The sequence below is a fragment of the Acanthaster planci genome, linkage group LG13, assembly GCF_054643075.1.
Source record: "Acanthaster planci isolate LZ-2023a linkage group LG13, COTS_SCS, whole genome shotgun sequence".
Lineage (NCBI taxonomy): Eukaryota > Metazoa > Echinodermata > Asteroidea > Valvatida > Acanthasteridae > Acanthaster > Acanthaster planci.
In genome coordinates this window covers 1,274,780-1,293,759 of record NC_141789.1, presented here as the reverse complement: position 1 = coordinate 1,293,759, position 18,980 = coordinate 1,274,780, and the positions used below count along the sequence as shown (strand labels likewise).

General features: G+C 41.8%; 1 protein-coding gene across 1 annotated transcript; it reads right to left on the bottom strand.

Annotated features, from left to right (window-relative positions):
- Positions 1-658: 658 nt before the first annotated feature.
- On the bottom strand, positions 659-18,231 carry LOC110979967 (neuronal acetylcholine receptor subunit alpha-10-like). The gene is made up of 7 exons (XM_022236185.2): positions 17,548-18,231; positions 6,206-6,354; positions 5,853-5,897; positions 5,561-5,670; positions 5,008-5,210; positions 4,134-4,472; positions 659-3,818 (listed from the first exon to the last, which is right to left on the bottom strand). The coding sequence occupies exons 1-7, from the start codon at positions 17,621-17,623 to the stop codon at positions 3,190-3,192; spliced, it is 1,551 nt and encodes a 516-aa protein (XP_022091877.2). The 5' UTR covers positions 17,624-18,231; the 3' UTR covers positions 659-3,189.
- Between the last annotated feature and the right edge of the window lie 749 nt (positions 18,232-18,980).

The window sequence follows — 18,980 nt, the reverse complement described above, 5'->3', positions numbered from 1 at the left end:
CAAGGATACATGACTTATTGACTCCTGATTAAGAGAGAACAGGTGAAAAGAGGGCGGTATTTCTAAAAGATGCAATAAACGCTTCATTTAAAAAAAAGATTCCTTTTAACCACCAGGTTCCACTAGAGGGCGCCGTGTATAAGCAGAAAATAAGACATGAAGTCATATTAGACTCCACCTCTCCGTTCTCTTCGAGATTATTCCCATTAAAGTGGGACCAAATGAAGATAACAAAGTTTGAAAACCGAAGTAATTTTAGAAACAATTAAACCGTACCGACGGCTGCATAATTCTTATCACTCTATGGCTTCGCGTTCAGTGAAATGCGGGTAAATATTTCGCCAGGGTGGAATCGAGCCCGGATCCGTGTCCAGCAATTATCATCCATCACGAGTGAAAGCTTTACGGTTCCCCTCATCGAGCCGTGTCAAAAAGCAATTACTTTCACTTCCTTGTTCCTCTCAAGTTCCTGATTTATTGCGCACATAGGTAAAGCACTTGACGCGAAACGCTATAATGTGCGTACCCTTTGCTCTGATCTTCGGCGCAACGACATACAGAAGGCGCCGCACTTTCCGTTTCACTGCACGCAACAGTAAAAATACTAGTGTAATTTATGAGATCTTGTAGAAAACCCCACAATATTAAAGACGCCTAATACTTTGCTGAAACATGGGTGCCGGAAAAACCAGCCATTTTTATTAATACAACTGACTGAAAACAGCCGTACAAAATGGAATATACTTACAAGGTACTGGTAAATAGCGTAAAACATCACGTTTATAGTTATGTGTCCGTCAGCTACAATGACAACAACTTTTCATCAATGGAAATTAAAATCAGAAAGTCAATTTGTAACAAGGGACTTATAGTGTCAAAGTCAAGTCACTTAAGATGTCTTAGATTAAGGGACAGAAACATGCAAGACGTTACATGCTTGTCATTACGTATTTCACAAATTCATGTAATGGCGTGGCCAGGCCCAGGAGCCCAAGCACATTTTCCAAGGAGGAAAACTTTCCGGGACGGGCAAGGCGCTCGTCAACAATGAATTGACACATCATTAACAGTAAAAGGGGGTCGGCTCAATAGTGATTTTTATTCCATTTTGGGGGGGGGGGTTAAGTACCCCTTTGCCCCTCCCCCAATGCCCACTATTTCTTGATACTCTAGGACGGGTAAGAAGGTTTTGTAATTTCTGTTCAAGTTTCAAGTTTCTCCTTATCAAAAAACATCAAATACTAATGAGAATTATCCACATATTCTGTGTTCAAAACTTAAAGAAACTATTTGACTTAATAAACTTTGGCAAAGAATATCGATCCGGTCGATTCTAACTCTAGGGGCCTTTGAATTAAAAACCAAAACATTTTTATGTACAGTGTGTGCTGTAAATTGCACCCCAGTCAAAAATGATAGTGAATCACAAAAAAAGTATACAGCTCCTTAATTATGCACGGATTAAAGCAAAACAATCAATCATCGAACAATGAAAACAACAAAATAGAGTATAAATCTTTTTTTTTTACTAAACGAAAATTAATGTGGACAGCCAATCAAGAACAGTCAATTTACAGGTAACAGATAGCTCCATCTGTTGGCCTTAGGAAGTCATTCCATGCGCCCTCTTCCGATATCAGCGGGACAGGTTCAAATGAGCCTTCGATGAGCCACCACTGTGGCTTAGTGATCAATGAAAGCCGTAGGTACTCAGAGACAAGTACTTCTTCGCACAAATAGGTGCCACAATTATGCAGAGACATACATATTCTCCTATGGATGGTCACTCTTTTGGCTGTATACAATGGCTCTGCATCCCACGAAGACAAAGTAAACAGAAAAATGAAAGAACAGGACGCCTCACGTTAACACTTCAAAGCTAAAATGTGTCCATCCTTTTATCATCCCAAGACCAACATAAAGCACGGCGTGTGATGAACACAATGATGAACAGTTGCTCCAAGCAATGGAAATGATCAAATGAATAGAAGTAAGAAATGAATTTTAAAAAAATCTTGACCTGCAAGGTATTGATATATCTTGGTCGAAATGTGTATATCCCCACAATGGGAATCATTTTGCGCAAGCGTAGTCTACTCGCATGATCCAAACGAGTTAAAGAAGGAATCAAACTGTTGTTAAAAAGACTGACAAATATTTACACGCGGGGTAAACGGACTCTTTCAACTTTCATGTTATCCCGGACAGAGCCGCGCCCTCTACAGTCTCACCAAGGGAATCTTATGTCCATTTTGGGCGACCTGTTCTTGACACGGATTTCTTGTTCTCGCCCTCGAACGGCGGAAAGAAACTTAGACTCTAGAACACTGTGCTCGGAACAGGATCGCACACCACCTCCTCGTCAGGGTTTACTGGAACACTCGGAATTTTGAGTTTTGTACAGCCGTAAGAGACAACGAGATGGCTTACAAAGCCGGAGACAATGGTGAGTCTTGCAAAATGAGCAATATTAATTTTCCACAACACAAAATGAATGTTCCTTTTTAAATAGAAAAGAGTTCAGCCCAGTTATCCAAGCAACCCTCCAAGAACGTAATGGACGCCGCCATTTTTCTTGTAGTACCACTACCAGCGATAACCAGTTTTACTTTCCCGGTGTACGAGCTGCCAACCCACGAATAACAATATCGAGCAGTTTATGAACATACGAGAACAAGCAGCCCGAACTCAGCCTTAATGCCCTGAAACCCGAGAGGGCGCTCTGTTTATAAGCTAATTACAACGGATGCATATTAAAAAGAATCGTTGCCGATTTGTCGCTTCTCCGAAAACAATAAGGCTGTGTTATTATTGGAATTGTAATTACAACTTGATCGGAATTTGGTCGTTTATAACACAATGAGGTGGTGTCATATATTGCATCAATTTCTGCAAGTTTTGCTCGAGAAAAATTAATCTTCGATGAGATTAGTTTCTGTGGTACTTCAAACAAACTGTGGTGTGATTCAATGTTAAATGTGGCACATACTGAATGTGGAAAATTTCACATTTGACAACTTTTCAACAAAAAATTCATTTGCAAAATAGTCGACGTTGTTGTTGTCATTAAACATTAGAATTCAATAAACCACATAAGTTTTCAAATTTTTCTAATCATGTTTCTGGAAGACGATTTTGTTATCACGTGATACAGATGAGACTTGATCAACTCACAAGGCAACGGCAGTTTCATGTTATGTGGCCAATTATGATGAAAAGAGTCGCCAGCATGCCAATCACGTACAGCACCATGAAGATGCGGTCAATCACCAGGGCGACTTGCTTCCACTCGGCCCTCATCGTCTCCTCCCTCTCCCTCGCTTCGAACGTCTCGCGGATGCATCTGAACTCGTCCAAGATCTGCCGCAGCATTGTCATTTGCTGCGAGCTGTCCTCAGGATATGAAGGAATGGCAGGCGTGGAGACCGCCCTCATGTGTTGACCTAAGGGGCAGCGCCGCTTGCGCGTTTCTCTCTCGTTCCCAGAGGACGAGCTGTTACCGTCCACGCTGACGGTAGTCCCGACGACGTGATCGTTCTCAAAGGTGCCCTTCAGCTCCACGTTTGCAAAGAGCTTTCTCAGGGGTCTCTTATGGCGTCGCTTGCCCACGCAGCCGTTATTGTTCTTGGAGTCGAGCTTTTGGTTCAGTGTCGCCAGCTTTCTCATCAAAATCAATCTGCCAAACTTGCTAAATATGAGCCTGCGTAGCCACTGCGGAACTGGTTGTGGTGCAGGTCCCATATGGTGAAGATTTAGAACTACGACAGACATAGCTAATGACAACGACACCATGACCATGGTAGAGGCATAGTAGATAGCTGTCAAACAAAAAGTACAATGGATTATCAGTCCAAAGCAAATGAGACTTGGGTTCATCATACCGTGCATCTGTACCTAACTTCTGCAATGCCTGACAGGGCAAGAGGAAGGTTTGTCGCTGGATTAGTTTGCCACGTTGGTTTTAATATTTTGTAAGAATACCTATGAAAAAAATCCCTTTATCTGGATTATGCACAGGTCTTCACTTGACTACCCGTTAATCTGGCATGCTTATAACCTCTGGGCAGCAAGCCCCAGAAACTGGGCTTCTCCTCTTATTTGGGAAAAAAAATGAGCCTTTGATATTTGCTTACCAATGATAGGCACCGCACCGGAAGGCGGTAGCAGCTCGGCCACCAGCAGCAGGAACACGGTCAGCGACAGCAGCACGGTGATGCTCAGGCTGACCTTCTCCCCAGACTCGGCCGGCAGGAAGAAGCTGAGCAGCGTGGTGCAGGCGATCAGGACGCAGGGCATGATCAGGTAGAAGACGAAGTAGGTTGGGATCCGCCGCAGCTCCACCGAGTACGTCACAAAGGTGAACATTACCTCCGGGTCGTCCGGGTAGATCTGATAGCCCTCCACGCCATTGGAGGCGTTGAAGTGCATCAGTGACCACTCGCCTGAGCTGCGGAGGTAGCGATCGGCAGAACCTAGGCAGAGGCCAACAAGATCCATCGTCGTTGAAAAAGTGGAACCATGTAAGAGCTTTCTTGAGTGACTTTTGAACTCTCTGAAATAAGCATTAAATTTATACTGTCAGTCTCTCTGTACAGGACTGTAGACATTGAAACGCCTGTAAGGCTTAGCATTCAGGCAAAATTGATCGAAGTTGAATTTTCGTTTAACGCAAATTCGTAACCCTGTATACAGTGGCATAGCTAGGATTTTACTAGTGGAGGGGGCACAAGGGGGCACCAGCATCTTACGAGGGTACCTGCTTTCATTGGTGTGTTTTGGGGAGGCAAGCTTTTCATAGCCTTGTTCAATATCCATTCAATATTGAAAAGTTTGATTGCGTAAATTTAAGGCCCCCCCCCGGCTACACTTCTGCTTGTATACCCTCTGAAGTCTTCTACGAACGGTTTATTGAAAAAAAAGCTGCCACGGTGAGTACTCCAGTGTGATCCATATAGAGTCAATTAAATTCAAACCCTGGATACACGAACACTACAACGCAATTTTTACCGGTTCCCTCGAGAATAATTTCATCGGCTCCGTGCTGCCAGGGACCGAACTGGACTGAACATGTCTGCCTGTCGAACGGAAAGTTAGTGACATCCATTTGGCAGTGTGTCTTGATGATAGAGGGCGACTGCCACACCACGGTGCCATCGTAGTACACGCTGCAGATGGAGTTCTTGGCGTAGTCTTCATAACGACTGCCTGCGCTACACGTCAGGATGTGAAAACGCAAGCCGTATACATAAAGTATTATCTGATTAGCTGGAAATTGCCTCATTTGTTGCATTCCTTAAGGAAGAACCAATGAAACTCTATCTTTGCAGTCTTCTCAGGTTATGTGGGAGACTAACTGTGAAGTTCTGAGTAGGATTGATTTAGTTTTTAGAGTCTAGCATAGACTGGAAGAGATTACAGAAGGCATTTATTTCGTTTTCAACCTTTGAGGAAGTGTGGAAAGTACCAAAAACAGAAGAAGTACATTTTCTTAGCGATCGGCCCTTTGGTACCGTGTGTCTAATTGTTTAACAGATGGGAGAATTGTAAGTCGTTGTCTTACTTATTGTACAACCACAAATCTGGCATCCACAATTTTTCCTTGGATATCTTGAAATTCCTGAGGCCATTGTAGTTGCTTGGGTTCCAGACCAGATATTCGTCTTTCCATCTCTGAAAGAGTCAAGAAAGGTTCTCAGCGTCTCCGCCGAAGTGTCTTACATACAAATCTCAGGCTAACAGGACTGAAGCACGGAGGTCAGGAATTTTAGAATTTAACTTACTACAAATACGCAAAATTTCGGTTGCATTCATAGGTTTCTGTCGTGTTACAATTTACACGGACATGCACATACCATTGTTAGCCAGGCGTTTATTTTAAAGGTTTCCAACCGTTCGTCCTGTGGAGAAAGCAAGAATTATGTCACTATCTACGAATGCAAATGACGCCTTGCACAGAGCAAAACCAGCCGGTATCTTTGCACATTGTGGTACTCCAAAGGTATTACTTATAGGTAGCACAATAAGGTAGACTAGGTACCAACATTGTTATTCGTTTGTACCGGAGTTGTTTCCAAAGGAAGTAGCTGAGATTTTCATTAAGCTTGCACAATAATTGCACTTGTATCTTCACTAGGGATAAACTCATTAGCAAGACGCTGTCCAGATTGGTAATGTAGCCGAGTAGCGGCCTCAAGCGTCCACTCACCACATCAAGCACTTGGGCCACAAAGAACTGCATCTCGACGACGGTGGGGTGACTGTCATTCTTGACCGGGCGGATCGACGTGTCATAGATGCTGCTGTTGTAGAGAAGATCGTGGCGGAGTTGCCGATGTGGCTCGGAGGCAAATAACCCTGAGAACAGATACAGACAGCTTTATTACATCTGCATGCATGCTCATTTACTTTTAGATTGGCTCTTACCTCAACGCACTAATATGCCACTGAACTTGAAGTTAGATTTTTATAGCAATTTCGGAACAAATACGTCCAAAGCTAGCATTGAGTTGAGTCATATCGATTAAAAGGTGTTCCGTTTTCCCCGAAATACGAAGATAGCCATAGGACTAAGCGCATAGCCTGGAAATCACATGTATTTCCGAATTCCGGGTCAACAATGACCCTGATATGTTCATTAATTCCGATTACTCATTTAACAGTCTTAGTGGTTGATTGATACAAACTATTTTGCTAAACAGGAAATGTGGTGAAAGTCTGAAGACAAGGTAAGCATTTGATAAAACAACCTCCCTATCCACCAAAGAGAGACAACATGCAGCATTTGAAATGCTAAACCCGCAAATATGCTGGTCATAATTTTCCAACAGTTTATGATCAGGCCTTGGATGAATAGGCACTTTTAATTTGGGAAATGTATCTAGTGAGACATATCGCAATTACATTTGACCAGCATTGATCGTTATCTGCAACGCTTCCGCAGCGTGGGACCATCTGCAGCCCGAGTGTCAGAGGCATATGTGTCCGATAGATGGTTACACAACCCGAAAAGTGGGTAGAAGGCTACGCGGACCGAGGAGTCCGCCGTGCAGCCGAGTAGGGCCGTCAGAACACCGAAGCCTTGACCCACCGTCCATCCAGGTTCGATATCGACGTTGACCAACCTCGCACGTGCGGTGGAAATAGTGCGATGATTTTCTTTTCGACAGGTGTGGAAAAATACATAGTTTTTCTGCATTGATAGCGTGTTCGGTTGACCTGTTGAGACTCTGCAGCTGTTCTTTTTTTTTCTATTCAAACGCAAATATTTCGGAGTCACTGTGGTAATATTGTAAAAAAAATTCTGCTTAATATATAGCGAATTAATGGAGCTCCGGGCTTAAAGGCAAATAGTGATAAGTATTAGAAAGTTTGTCAATAATGCTGCCGGCGCGAAGGTCACGGGAGGATCAAAAATGAACAAATTTGATTCAGAAATTGCAGAATATGTTCATTCTTGGTCGAAACACATACTACCTCTACAAAAACAAAAATCAGAAAGAGGACGTTAAGTTCCTTTCAGGACTTCCAGGGAAGCAGATGAACAGATCGTGTCAAGTAGCCATACTCTTATCTGGTAATGGCAGTTAGCTGTGCTTGCAAACAGACGTGATCGGTTTTTTTTTTTTTTTTTTGTAATTCGGTCTAAAGATGGATGAAGCTATATCTCCTCGATTCCAAGAGCTTTCCATGAAAATTCTGTTTAGACCTTTTGTCATTTCAAGATGCAATTGCTTCATCTTTATGTATCAGAGAGCAATTATCCATCAGTTTTTAATAACCGTCTTTGCATGGATGAAAAGAACTACGTGCATCAGCTAAGCGCTCAATTTGTCTTGTAGCATAACAAACATGCAAATGTCTGTGTTTTAACCACGATGATTTATGATCTTGAAAAAGCCATTCATTGTTACGGTATCTAAGACTGGACGCAGCTACCAATAAAATCGGCAACTGTTGAAGAAAATCTGATGGCTAGAGAAATTTTACATCATGCTACATTATTTGAAACTACTGTACATAGAAAAGTGACAATACGACTCTTGTTGATTTGGATAGTTGTCAGCCCTACTGAACTAGCACCCAAATTCTCAGCACGTTCTGGCGGTATCCGTTTGGGGCGATGTAGCAAGTTCCGGCTGAAATTCGAGTATTTTAAGAAGTCAGCATTACATTAGGTGTCGTTTTGTTTGCTCACAGGTAGGCGTAACGAGAATCGGCCGTCTAAGGTTACAATTTCACTGGTACTTTAGGTATTGATGGCTACTTTATAGCAACAGGTCACGTGAGTGAACTTTCACGCGAAAAGGCATCAGAGCCCTTCCACAACAAACATTATAAGATATAGCTTCAAGCCATATTCCGGGCGACATTCATGCCAATCTATATTCTTAAAAATAGTAAACCGATTAAAGATAATATTACAGCGAAAAGGGGGCGAATTCTCAAAAACAGGAATACTATCTTACTGTGCCAATTAATTCATTTGAATCCACGTCTAAACTGCCTGTAACTTCAGCTACACACGTTAGCATAAGTTAAAGGCATTGGAAACCCATTTAACCCCATTTGCACTTATTGACGACAAGAGCATGAAGCTAAAAGCCTTGAACGCTTGGTGGCAGCAAACAGCTCTTTCTGAGCAGGCGAACTTAATGCCTTAATTGCAAATTACCTGGAAATAAAGTACCAGTTACGGTTGAATTCACTACAGCAGAATATACACTCATCATGGAGATGCTATCGCTGTTGTGCGGCGGCAGGGCGGGCGCATTCAGCTGATGACTTGCCGGCGGGGTTGCGCATTCACTCATGGTAAATTCGCATCGGATTGCTCAGCACAAGTTGACGATCCGGTGTCATTGCTTTCCCTTTGGGGGCACAACAGCTAAAAACCTAGTCGTGATCACACAACAGCTTGGACTTGTAAGTCGTGAAATCCAGACACCGGGTTCCAAATTAATTTCAGATGCTTGTGGTGCGTGAAAGGTATAAGGGTAAAAGTTGTCAGCAAAAACAACGAGGTTAAATATTCCTCACTGATGAAAGTTAGAAATTTAAAGAATTTCAAATCGCGCACGTCTGCCATGACCAAGCGGGGGACAGGACTTTCCGAATGGCAATGGGAGGTTTTTGTGTGGATTGGGTGATTCTTTGGGCTTTGTATCGTCAGATTGAAGATGGTTACTAGTCTCTGCCTGGGGCCATTTTAGTACTGATATGCTCGGCTGGGGTCTGGTATCAGTTGCTGGATGTTTGAACCCAGCCTGGTTTTCAGACTGATTCTATCAAAGGCTTGACATGTTCCTTCGAACCAAGAACATTCACAACCAGTTGAACTCTGTGACTGTTCCCCTCTCTTTTTCAACTCACTGCAAAAAGAGGTTGAAGATTTTTTCTAAACCTGTTTGAGTATTCTCCTTTTTTGACATTATTTTGTAATGGTTATCGCCCCGTACCCTCTGTATGGACTATTTTCTGTTTCATTTGTTTTGTGATGTTCTCTTTAAATGACACACAATAGTCTCACCTTTTGTTAACCCTTGTCACGTTCAGGCAATCCGCGACATTGATTCCTACCACTTGCAGAAGTGGTATTGTTCTCGTCTATTGTTACAAACTCAAGCAAGCATTGTGCATTGCCCGTTTTCAAACACCGTTCGAGGCCGGGACATTAGCTATAGAGTACGGGTCCTCCCCTATTGATTTGTGCTATAACTGTTTTTATTTTGATAAAGGCAGACGTGAGCATATACAAACTCAATGACCATGGAACATAAATGTATTCCAAAGTAAGCTAGAATATGTTCATGCTCCAGTTAAATTTATCTGTTATGCGAACAGCCATGTGTGTGGTGATGCTGCCATGAACTTGGAACACACAATTACCATCATGAACCATATTTTGTCTATATCTCTCAGAAACGAGAATGTCATTCAGATTAGTGGCCTGAATCTATTTATAGCTCTTTACACACTCTGACCAATAAATGTAATTTCATATCTTCATTCTCTTCACATCAAGCTCTAAATTAATTTGTATTAGTAGGAAATGTTTTGCGTTTTGTTCAGGGCTGCCGGCTGTCAGATGTCAAATTTAACGAAATCAAAAAAGTGCTGCACTCCACCCTGGCCTCGTTTACAAAAGTCAATCTCGTAATGTCGTTGGCCATTCTATTATAGACGCCAGGTCATTTTATTTCTTACCTCGTGGTGCATGAAGTGATGAAGATCTCTTTCGATATCGCGCCATCTCCCCATTTCCAAATAGACAAGCTGTGATTGTCAAGTGACCTGACCACTACGTATCACCATCATGCCTTGTCAACAACGATCGTAAAGTAGGGCAGCAAAACATTGTGGACCAAGGTCCCCAAATGTCTTCCTACGGAGTTGTATTTTGTCTTCTTGCGGATTTGACATGTATTTGGAATCTAAATCAACCAAACACCAAAAAAAAACTAACAAATGAACACTTGTACTTTCCTGGTAAAAAGACCGAAATGAACGTTGCGCTCTCATATTAAATTGATGTTTCCTTGAATATTTACACCTTTGTACCTGTATTTGGCTCGAAGAAGAAAGCGTTGCTATCATCGCGTATGTAAATTTGGACGTACTAACTGTGAACATTCGGTGTCCAGGTAAATCGATGCCGCAGGCAGGTAGGCCTGCTACAGCTTCATCACGAGCAGACGACACATAAAGCTCCTACAATAATAATGCGTACTTATGCAATAAAACACAGCTACTTTTGATTTTTATTCGTCGGGTACGTCACAATGTTTGAAAAGAATTAGGACTTAAAAGTGCACCAGACTTGGAGTTGAGTAACCATTTTTCAAAGGTTCCTAGCATCTCGAGGCTTTTATGGGGCGTCCCCGAGCAATCATTCATCAGTCTGTGTCATTTGCTCCTCTTAAAAACTCTGTCAATGGAGATCCCCCCCCTGTTCTTGTCGAGATTCAGAAAGAGATCCGATGGGAGATGGAGCTGCCAGATGCACGCACTGCGCGCCGGACGCATCGTCAAGAATCTTCGTTGGTTTCTGGGCATCCTCTCGCACTTTAATGTCGTAATTGAGTTGGACCACGCTTCAGTTTGTATGTCGGAAATGTCAGGGAGGGAACTGTTCTATTTTGCCGCACTGCGACCTCATCGAGGAAGGACAAAAATGGTGGAAAACAGGAGAGGCAATTAGTTGGCCCACCATAAGATCTGTGACACTGAAAATCGCTGTCTGCTTGTATAGACGTCTGTAGGCTGAGTAGGCCTTTAGGTAAAGAAAATCCATCAACCAAGAAGAATGGTTACAGCACTAACGACTAATAAAGGGTGTAATTAAACTCCAGGATTATCAGTATCGAGACCTAATTTATTAGGAAACAAACGCTGTTCAATTTAAAATAGCCCGGTGAAGCTGTTTACGAACTTCGCTCTGTCTAATTTACAACAGGGAGGCACTGATTGAAACTAATTCCTATTTAATAGGTTCCTATGTATAAATGTATATTATTTTGCTTTGCTTACATCGGAAATCGCAAGCCTCCGGTTTTTGCTTAGCTCCTTTCAGCTGTCGTCAGTCAACCATTTCCCCTGCATGCAATCACGTTACAGTCAAATCCGATACTTGACGGAAAATGAGCCCCTTAAAGTAGAGCGAGCTGCTTGTCTCGTTAATACCGCCGCCTTGCAATCTCATAAAGGGCAATCATTCCCAATGATTAGAGAATGGAGAATTACAGGCACGAGCGTTCTGAGGAAGTCGTTGCAATGAAGATGGGGTAAGTGGCAAGGCATACTGGGTATAGGATTAGGTCGACATGAATATGACATTTACAAGGCATCTTTGAAAAGTTTTGATGCACTCAGCAAGACAGAATGCCGTATTTAAAAGAACAGATAAATATTTTATCACTGTAATTGTCTGGTTTGTCCGAGGCCTATAATCATTCTCATTTTTATCCAAAATAGTATGTTTTTTTACAAAACCAACCAAACCATTACTAAACAGAACAAGCCAAACTAAACCAGACCAAAACAATCCTAAATAAACCAAACCAGATCAAAACAGTCCTAAATAAACCAAACCAAACCGAAGCAATCTAAACCAAACCAATCCAATCCAGTCCAGTCCAATCCATTCCAATCCAATCCAGTCAAATCCAACCAATCCAATGTAGTCAAATCCAATCCAGTCCAAACTAGTGTCCAGTCCAGTTCAATCCAATCCAAAATAAACCAAACGAAACCAAACTAATCGAAATGAAACGATCATCGAACCAAACCAAGTATCACTCCAAACCAAACCATTATCAAACCAAGAATACAACCAAACTGTTTAAGGACACCTTTAACACCCAACCAATAAAAACCATGACGATGCATATCCTCATGAGCTGGGAATAATTGTTAGACCACCGGCATTGTCTTATCGATTGCCTCCATGTCGAAGATTTGATTACAGCTTTCTGCTTCATTACGCGCCATGATGATGAGCGCATTCATGTAATCTGATGATATGCGGTGAATTCGTGTATGTTTTGCCTGCTAATTGCAGCACAGGGGAGGAAGAAAGGCCGGCGGTAATCGATAAGTCCGGGGGGTCGAAGTAAAGGTCGCGATTTGGAACTTAGCATCATCCCAAGTTGCAAATGTAACTTCAAATTCGCAAGATTTAGTGTTGATTTACGTTGGGGTTACTTACATGTAGTAGGTCCAACTTGTTTCAGATTGGTCGGCTTCGCCTCTTCCTATACATTGAGAGAATTTCTCAATCGATGACCAATTCTAACCTGATGCCCGATTTACATTAAGCACAAAATACACTCAGAATAATCCAGGGATGAGGAAAGCTTTGCCCAATAACGTTGATAGTCTTGAGGGGAGAAAGTTGTGCTTGCATGAGGACCGCCCGCTGGTCTCATCTTCCAGCCGTCAAGTTCACCTGACTACGCTGAAATCGAGTATCCACGTGCCTTGTGGTCTACCTGGTGGTAAACACCTGGTAATGCGGCTCACGGTCATCAATTAGGTCAACAATTGGGAACGACAGAGGGCACAATGGGGTTGGAGCTATCTATCCTGGGATCCAACTTAGGCCAGACTTGGGTCTTTTTTAGGAGAACAGCAGGCATTTAGAGTGGTATGCCATAATTAGGATGGGTGAATACATTATTTCACTATCGCCAGCGTCGATCATTTGTTAGCTAATATGGTGCTGAGGACGAGCTTTGTGGATCCAATTCTGTTGCTGGATCCAAAGCATATTTCTTGATACAATCTCCTCACAAATGGAATTAGTCTCACGCACAGTCGTCAATAGTTTGCCAAGCACTTTCGGATACTTTTCCGAGTCTCAATTGTTGGGAAAAGTTGGAGCCAAAGAAATAAAAGTTTAGGTTTCGAACACACTCAATTTTGATTTAACTAAATAAAACTATGCATTTGCGTGGCTAAAGAAATTGTTGGTAGGCCTAAAAAGGCTTACCTCGCCACCTAGCAGGACAGTTCTTTTGTTCCAGAGGGAAACCTCCTTTGTGCATACCTTGCAGAACAAAAGCACTGGCCTGCTGTGTAAGATGGCAGTCATGTAAACCCTCTATACTAATAAAGACAGCACTTGTGGTTTACATGAGATCAAAACAATCCCATGGTGGACCTAGGCAGTGACATACTCAGAGCTTTTGTCACTTGATTTCAAGGTTCAACTCTCCTCATAAGTGAAGACAACGATGATTTTTCCATGTTCAAGCTTAAGGGCGAAATGTTCTTGCTATCGGTATTTCAAGTTCTCCTCCTGAGGGCATGCATGCACCTCAAACAGATGGAACTCCAAATAACTCAAACGATTGATAACTACAAGTATTAGATATTTAAATTCCTGTTCAACATTAATAGGCATGCAGTAAAAAGTACTTACAGTCCACAGCTAGATGAACCTATTTAACCTATGTTCTTTGGAACTCAGTTTATAATGTATGACGACACAGTTCACTGCATTGCAGCCAGAAAATCCAGATCTCATAATAACAGAGCTTAATTTTCAATATTTAAGAAATAAGTTGTGCAACGTGCTGACATATATAGGCCGACAATAAATTCATCAATTCCTTGCCACTTAAAAACTTGAAAAAGTTCCATAAAGATACTAAAATCAAATCAGAACTCCTTGGCCAACCATTTTCCCGCCCTTTCGTGTTGTGACGCATTGCTTTTGTTTCAGAAAGGTATGATGAAGTCTTTGGGACACCTATGGAAGTAGAGAAGACATTGGGTAAAATGTGTCTTTAAGAATACACAGAAACAAAGTTTGGAATAGTTACGTCACCGTAGCCGTGACGAGTTACGGAGGTTAAGACAAAAGAACGGAGTAGGAGGAATACACAGAGTCTTGTCTATCCTCAAGGTCGATGATCGCCCCTATACGGTCAGCTACAGGGATACAGCTATCCACAGATATCCCGCCTTGGACGTCGACGATGAAAACGACATAATGGAACGGCAGATCCTTCTTGGGGATGGCGACCAAAATGCAAAGCCAGAACAACCCCAAGGTTGATTAGACGGGAAGATTAAAAGAAAGGAACATGGAGTGATTTCACTTGGGCGAAGATTGATGCAAATGCCCAGGGTAGGTTTCTGCTTAGCGTTGATTTCTTCCTTCTTCCTGACGTCTGCTAGCTCTAGGATTAAAGCTTTTGAAGTCAATTAATAATGGATGGACAAATTTCAGTTTTTATTTTTGTTGGAAAGAAGTGGGTCTATAGCCCACGGGCGATACAATGTGAATTAAATCATTCATTCTGTTTGCGTGACGCTGCATTTGAAGGATGGAAGCGAATTCGGAAATCGGGCAGATCGTGGTTCAATCCACGGCCTTGCGAAGCGGTATCCGTTAATCTACCTGAAAGACACGGTTTCTCAATAATAATTGATTTGTATGTAACATTGGGGAAAAGTCACCATCGTCTATTCACAAAGATGACTGACACTTGCACAAATGAAAAAAAAGGCTAATTATAAAACTGTACAATACCATACCCATTGATAATTTCATTCGAGTTATTACACAATGATTTCCAACTTCAATTATGCTTTGCCGGGAAGGCGTAGCACAAACTTTTGCCCGGCGATGTCTCACACATATCAGCTGAGGGCGCTCTAGGCGCAGCTATACGTATCATTATTATGAATCTTGTAATATACTACCATCTTCGCGCTCTTTTCTTGGAAGAATGGGTGCACCTTCTTTGCTTCTTGGAGTAGTATTAAACTCAATATGTCAACCTAATGGGTGTGTCTGCATTGGCTGAAAATGTCCTCCTGTTCAGTCTTTTCAAACAAGCCGCGGTAGCGATTGAGTTGTATCATAAATAGCATTTCACATGCCCCCCCTCTCTCTCCCCAATCCATCTCCCTCCCTCATCACTCAAATGGCTTGCTTTCTGTTCATGTAATATATTATAAAATTTAAACCAGAAAGCAAGAAGGATAAAGAGTTACTCTCGATTTTATCCGAGTTTCCGAGCGAAATGAAGATGATCTATTTTTTCATTATTTGATTGGCAGTGTGTCAACAAGTACTCGAACATGCTGGTTAAAGGCGCCTTTTCATTGGGGGGGGGTGCGTTGCGTACACGATGTGTTCATGCGTTTCACTTTCACGGACACAAAATTCGACTCCATTAACATAACACACGTGTGCGTTGCGTTTGGCCATCAAGATCGCTCTGAGAGCGGTTTTTGACGGACAAGCAATGCTTGAAGTGTTGACACGCACATGGAAAGACGCCTTAACTCTCTGATATTAAACTACACATGTTCGTCATACAGGAAAACACGATGCTACAAACAGCGATAGGCAATGATAGTAATATTCTTGTTTGATGACTATAACATCAGATGCATTGTGCTTCAGGCTTCGACTGCCAATCAATTTGGCCATTACGTAACTCTATAATAACAAACAAGGACTAGTAATTTAAGTCATTTCGGTCAAGAGAAGCTGATTTCAGTAGGCGTAAGATAAGGAACAGCGACCATCTAACATCACAAAGAAACAAACATGTAGCACAAGGAATCATGTAGGGAACAACAACTGACAATGTCAGATAAAAGAAGAAATTAATATTGGAAATAATCTACTTTAGGCAAGAAATACCACAGTTGTCTGAGATTGGGTCAAGACGATGCCCAAGGATATTTTGAGCCTCTAATTTGGGTAAAAGCATCGTGAGGAGTGGAAGTATTAGCAAGCAACAACCAAACGATGATCCCAGATCTGATCCTCTACACAGCCTTCAGTTAGCAACCACGCAATTACCTCATGAATAAACGGAAAATTCAAGTGATTGACTTCGATTTTATGGGGTTCACTACCCTTCTTCAATGTGTCTAAACGCTCCGTCATTGTAATAAACCTTACGATTCTCTATCGTGATTATGATTATGCAATTCGCGTTATCACATCATCGAATTCCATAACTTAATAATCCAATCGATATCAAAATGATTTTTGATGAGTATATCTTATAAGCACAAGGATTGAATAGGACGGCAAAGGAAGATTATTAGCTTTTTCTTGAAGAATCCTTATCCCTTTTCAGTTCTCTGGCGTGAAGTACTTAGATCATTTTTTTCTGGTATAGTGTTACCCATTTATTTCAGTGAATGGAGTCTGTTCTATCTCACTCAGCAAATGTAATCTTAAGAAACACAACAAGAAGAATAGAAGACGCAGATGTTTTCGCCTCGCGGTTCTCTCGTCTCGTTAGGCTGGCCTCCATGCACTTTCAAGGCGAGACTCACCCATTACGTTTTACTGTTTGTCTATTTTTAGACGGTACGGGGATACTCGCTTGCAAACTCAATCAAGAAAATCCGATCGCGATTTAGAAATCTAAGAACCCGCGCTACCGTCTTTTTCTGCTCTCGCCAGGCTTAAGTTAGCGAGAGGGCAGAAAGTGCATCATTTATCTAGGTTTACTGGCGTTTCAGGGCGGAAATAAATGGGTAAAATAAAAAGAACTCATCGTGCAGAATGAGGTTGGAGAAAAACCATCAAGTTTCATCCACTGACAACAATTTGGGCATTTTTACTGTTTACGGAACCGAAGTATCTCCTGCTGGACAAAAGCCTCAACATTGAATGGTCACGTGACCTGATGTCAATTCTTTGTCAAGATTGGAAGGCCTTCACAGCGACTGAATTCCGCAAGACGGTGATTTTTTGAAAGAGACTTAGTACGTTTCAACAATAAAATTTGTTTTAAAAAACTTCTCAGCAAAAAAGCAAAAACTGCAATCAATCTGTTTTACTCCCGTCATTCAACCAAGAAGAGAATTACAAAAAGTGGACTTAATTGATTGATTGACTATCAAGTGACCTGAGACTTTCTAGTATTCAAAAGAGACAAGTATGTTAAAGCGTACCACCACAACTGAACTTAAATTCCAAATTAGGCCTGTATTCATTTGAGGAACATTTCTTTTCCATACAGTGGAATATTCATCAAAATATATCAAGCACCTTAAAAGCTACTCTTTTACCTTTCGTGTTGAGTAGAAGTAGAAAAGCCAACACCACCGACGATATTGAAGTCTGAAAACCACTGCTGCCAATCATTTTCCCCACGATTTGCTAAGAGCTGCTCCTGCTTTGTGGCAGCATTCAATGCTCTAGACGGTAGGGATGTATCATACCCCGTAGCCTCTGGTGCTATCTCACTGGACAACACATCACAGCAATGAGACACCTTCTATAAAGTCTTCCTCAATTCCTGTGGCTAGGCAGAATCTGAGTTGCCACATTTGTCCGTTGTTGGTTCCAATCGCCCACTCTGCCTCTGCTGTCCATGCGGTTACAGCAAAAATACTCTCAAGCAAATTTGGAAAATAATTAGCTGCTCTAATACTGCTTGTCATTTGTCTATTGCAGGAAACAGAAATTATGGACAGATTTTCAAATACACTTTGCCAACATTTTCTTTCCAGGTGCCTCCATCGATATGATTGAAGTGTCATTGAAGCACCAGTGACAGCTCCCGAAGTGACGATGGCTGTTACGCACTCCCGGCGTGTCAGGAGAACGATTAAAGTTCTTCAACGCCCATTGAGAGAGTCCTTCCCGTATGGCTGTCTGTGGTCGGTATTTCGCAGCTCTTTCCATCATCAGTAGGTAGCGGAGGATTGAATGACGGCAGCTGGCGCCCAGCCCGGCGTGGTATGCGCTTCTTTGTCTTCCCTGGCAATGAGCATGCGTGTCAGATGCAGGACGCTCAATACTTCAAGCACGCCCTCTTTTGATATTGCTGGTGGAACAGAACGGCTGCACACACTGCGTTTAGGTATTTCATGTGCGCCGAATTCACAGGAGCGAAAAAAAGTGTTGTCAAAAGAATCGAAGTACAAAGAAAGTGCAGTTTTTTCCTGACATCCCCAGAAATCCACACGGCAACAATATGAATGGCAAAGAGACAACTTGGTATCTTATTCGACAGCTCATAGGTCAACAGCTGTTTGACCTTTCAACGCGGAACAAATTAAACGCTCAGACAACAGATCACGGCAGTTACACCGATTTACATGTAAAATTAATTTTCTCGAAGCTGACTCATTGGCAGATACAATATTTATACCATTTATTCGCATTTTATATTAGCTACTGAAGCTTCATTTTAAAAAATAGGCTGCAGAAATTAATATGAGTAAATTAAGCAGAATTCATACTTTCATAAAAAATTTTGATAATAATTCGATCATCCAGTTTGCTTCAAACCCTTTTGCTTGAAAACTACGTAGATAAAATTGCAAGATATGCATGTATTGTTGATGTGGGCGGTTGCTTAGTGGCAAACCATTTTATGATAATTTGCCACAAATCAGTAACATGTCGCTGAGAAATTGCCTTCATTATAGTACTTTGCTCGCAACGCTACATTGTTAAAAATTTTACAACATGACTAACCAAATACAATTAATTA

Bases quoted from the DNA above. Each gene is read 5' to 3' on its own strand.
- LOC110979967 (XM_022236185.2), bottom strand. From the start codon at position 17,623: ATGATTGGCAGCAGTGGTTTTCAGACTTCAATATCGTCGGTGGTGTTG. The intron at 6,355-17,547 runs GTAAAAGAGTAG...ATCTGTTCTCAG, and splicing joins ACTTCTACTCAACACGAAAG to GGTTATTTGCCTCCGAGCCA. The intron at 4,473-5,007 runs GTAAAAATTGCG...GCCTCTGCCTAG, and splicing joins AATTATTCTCGAGGGAACCG to GTTCTGCCGATCGCTACCTC.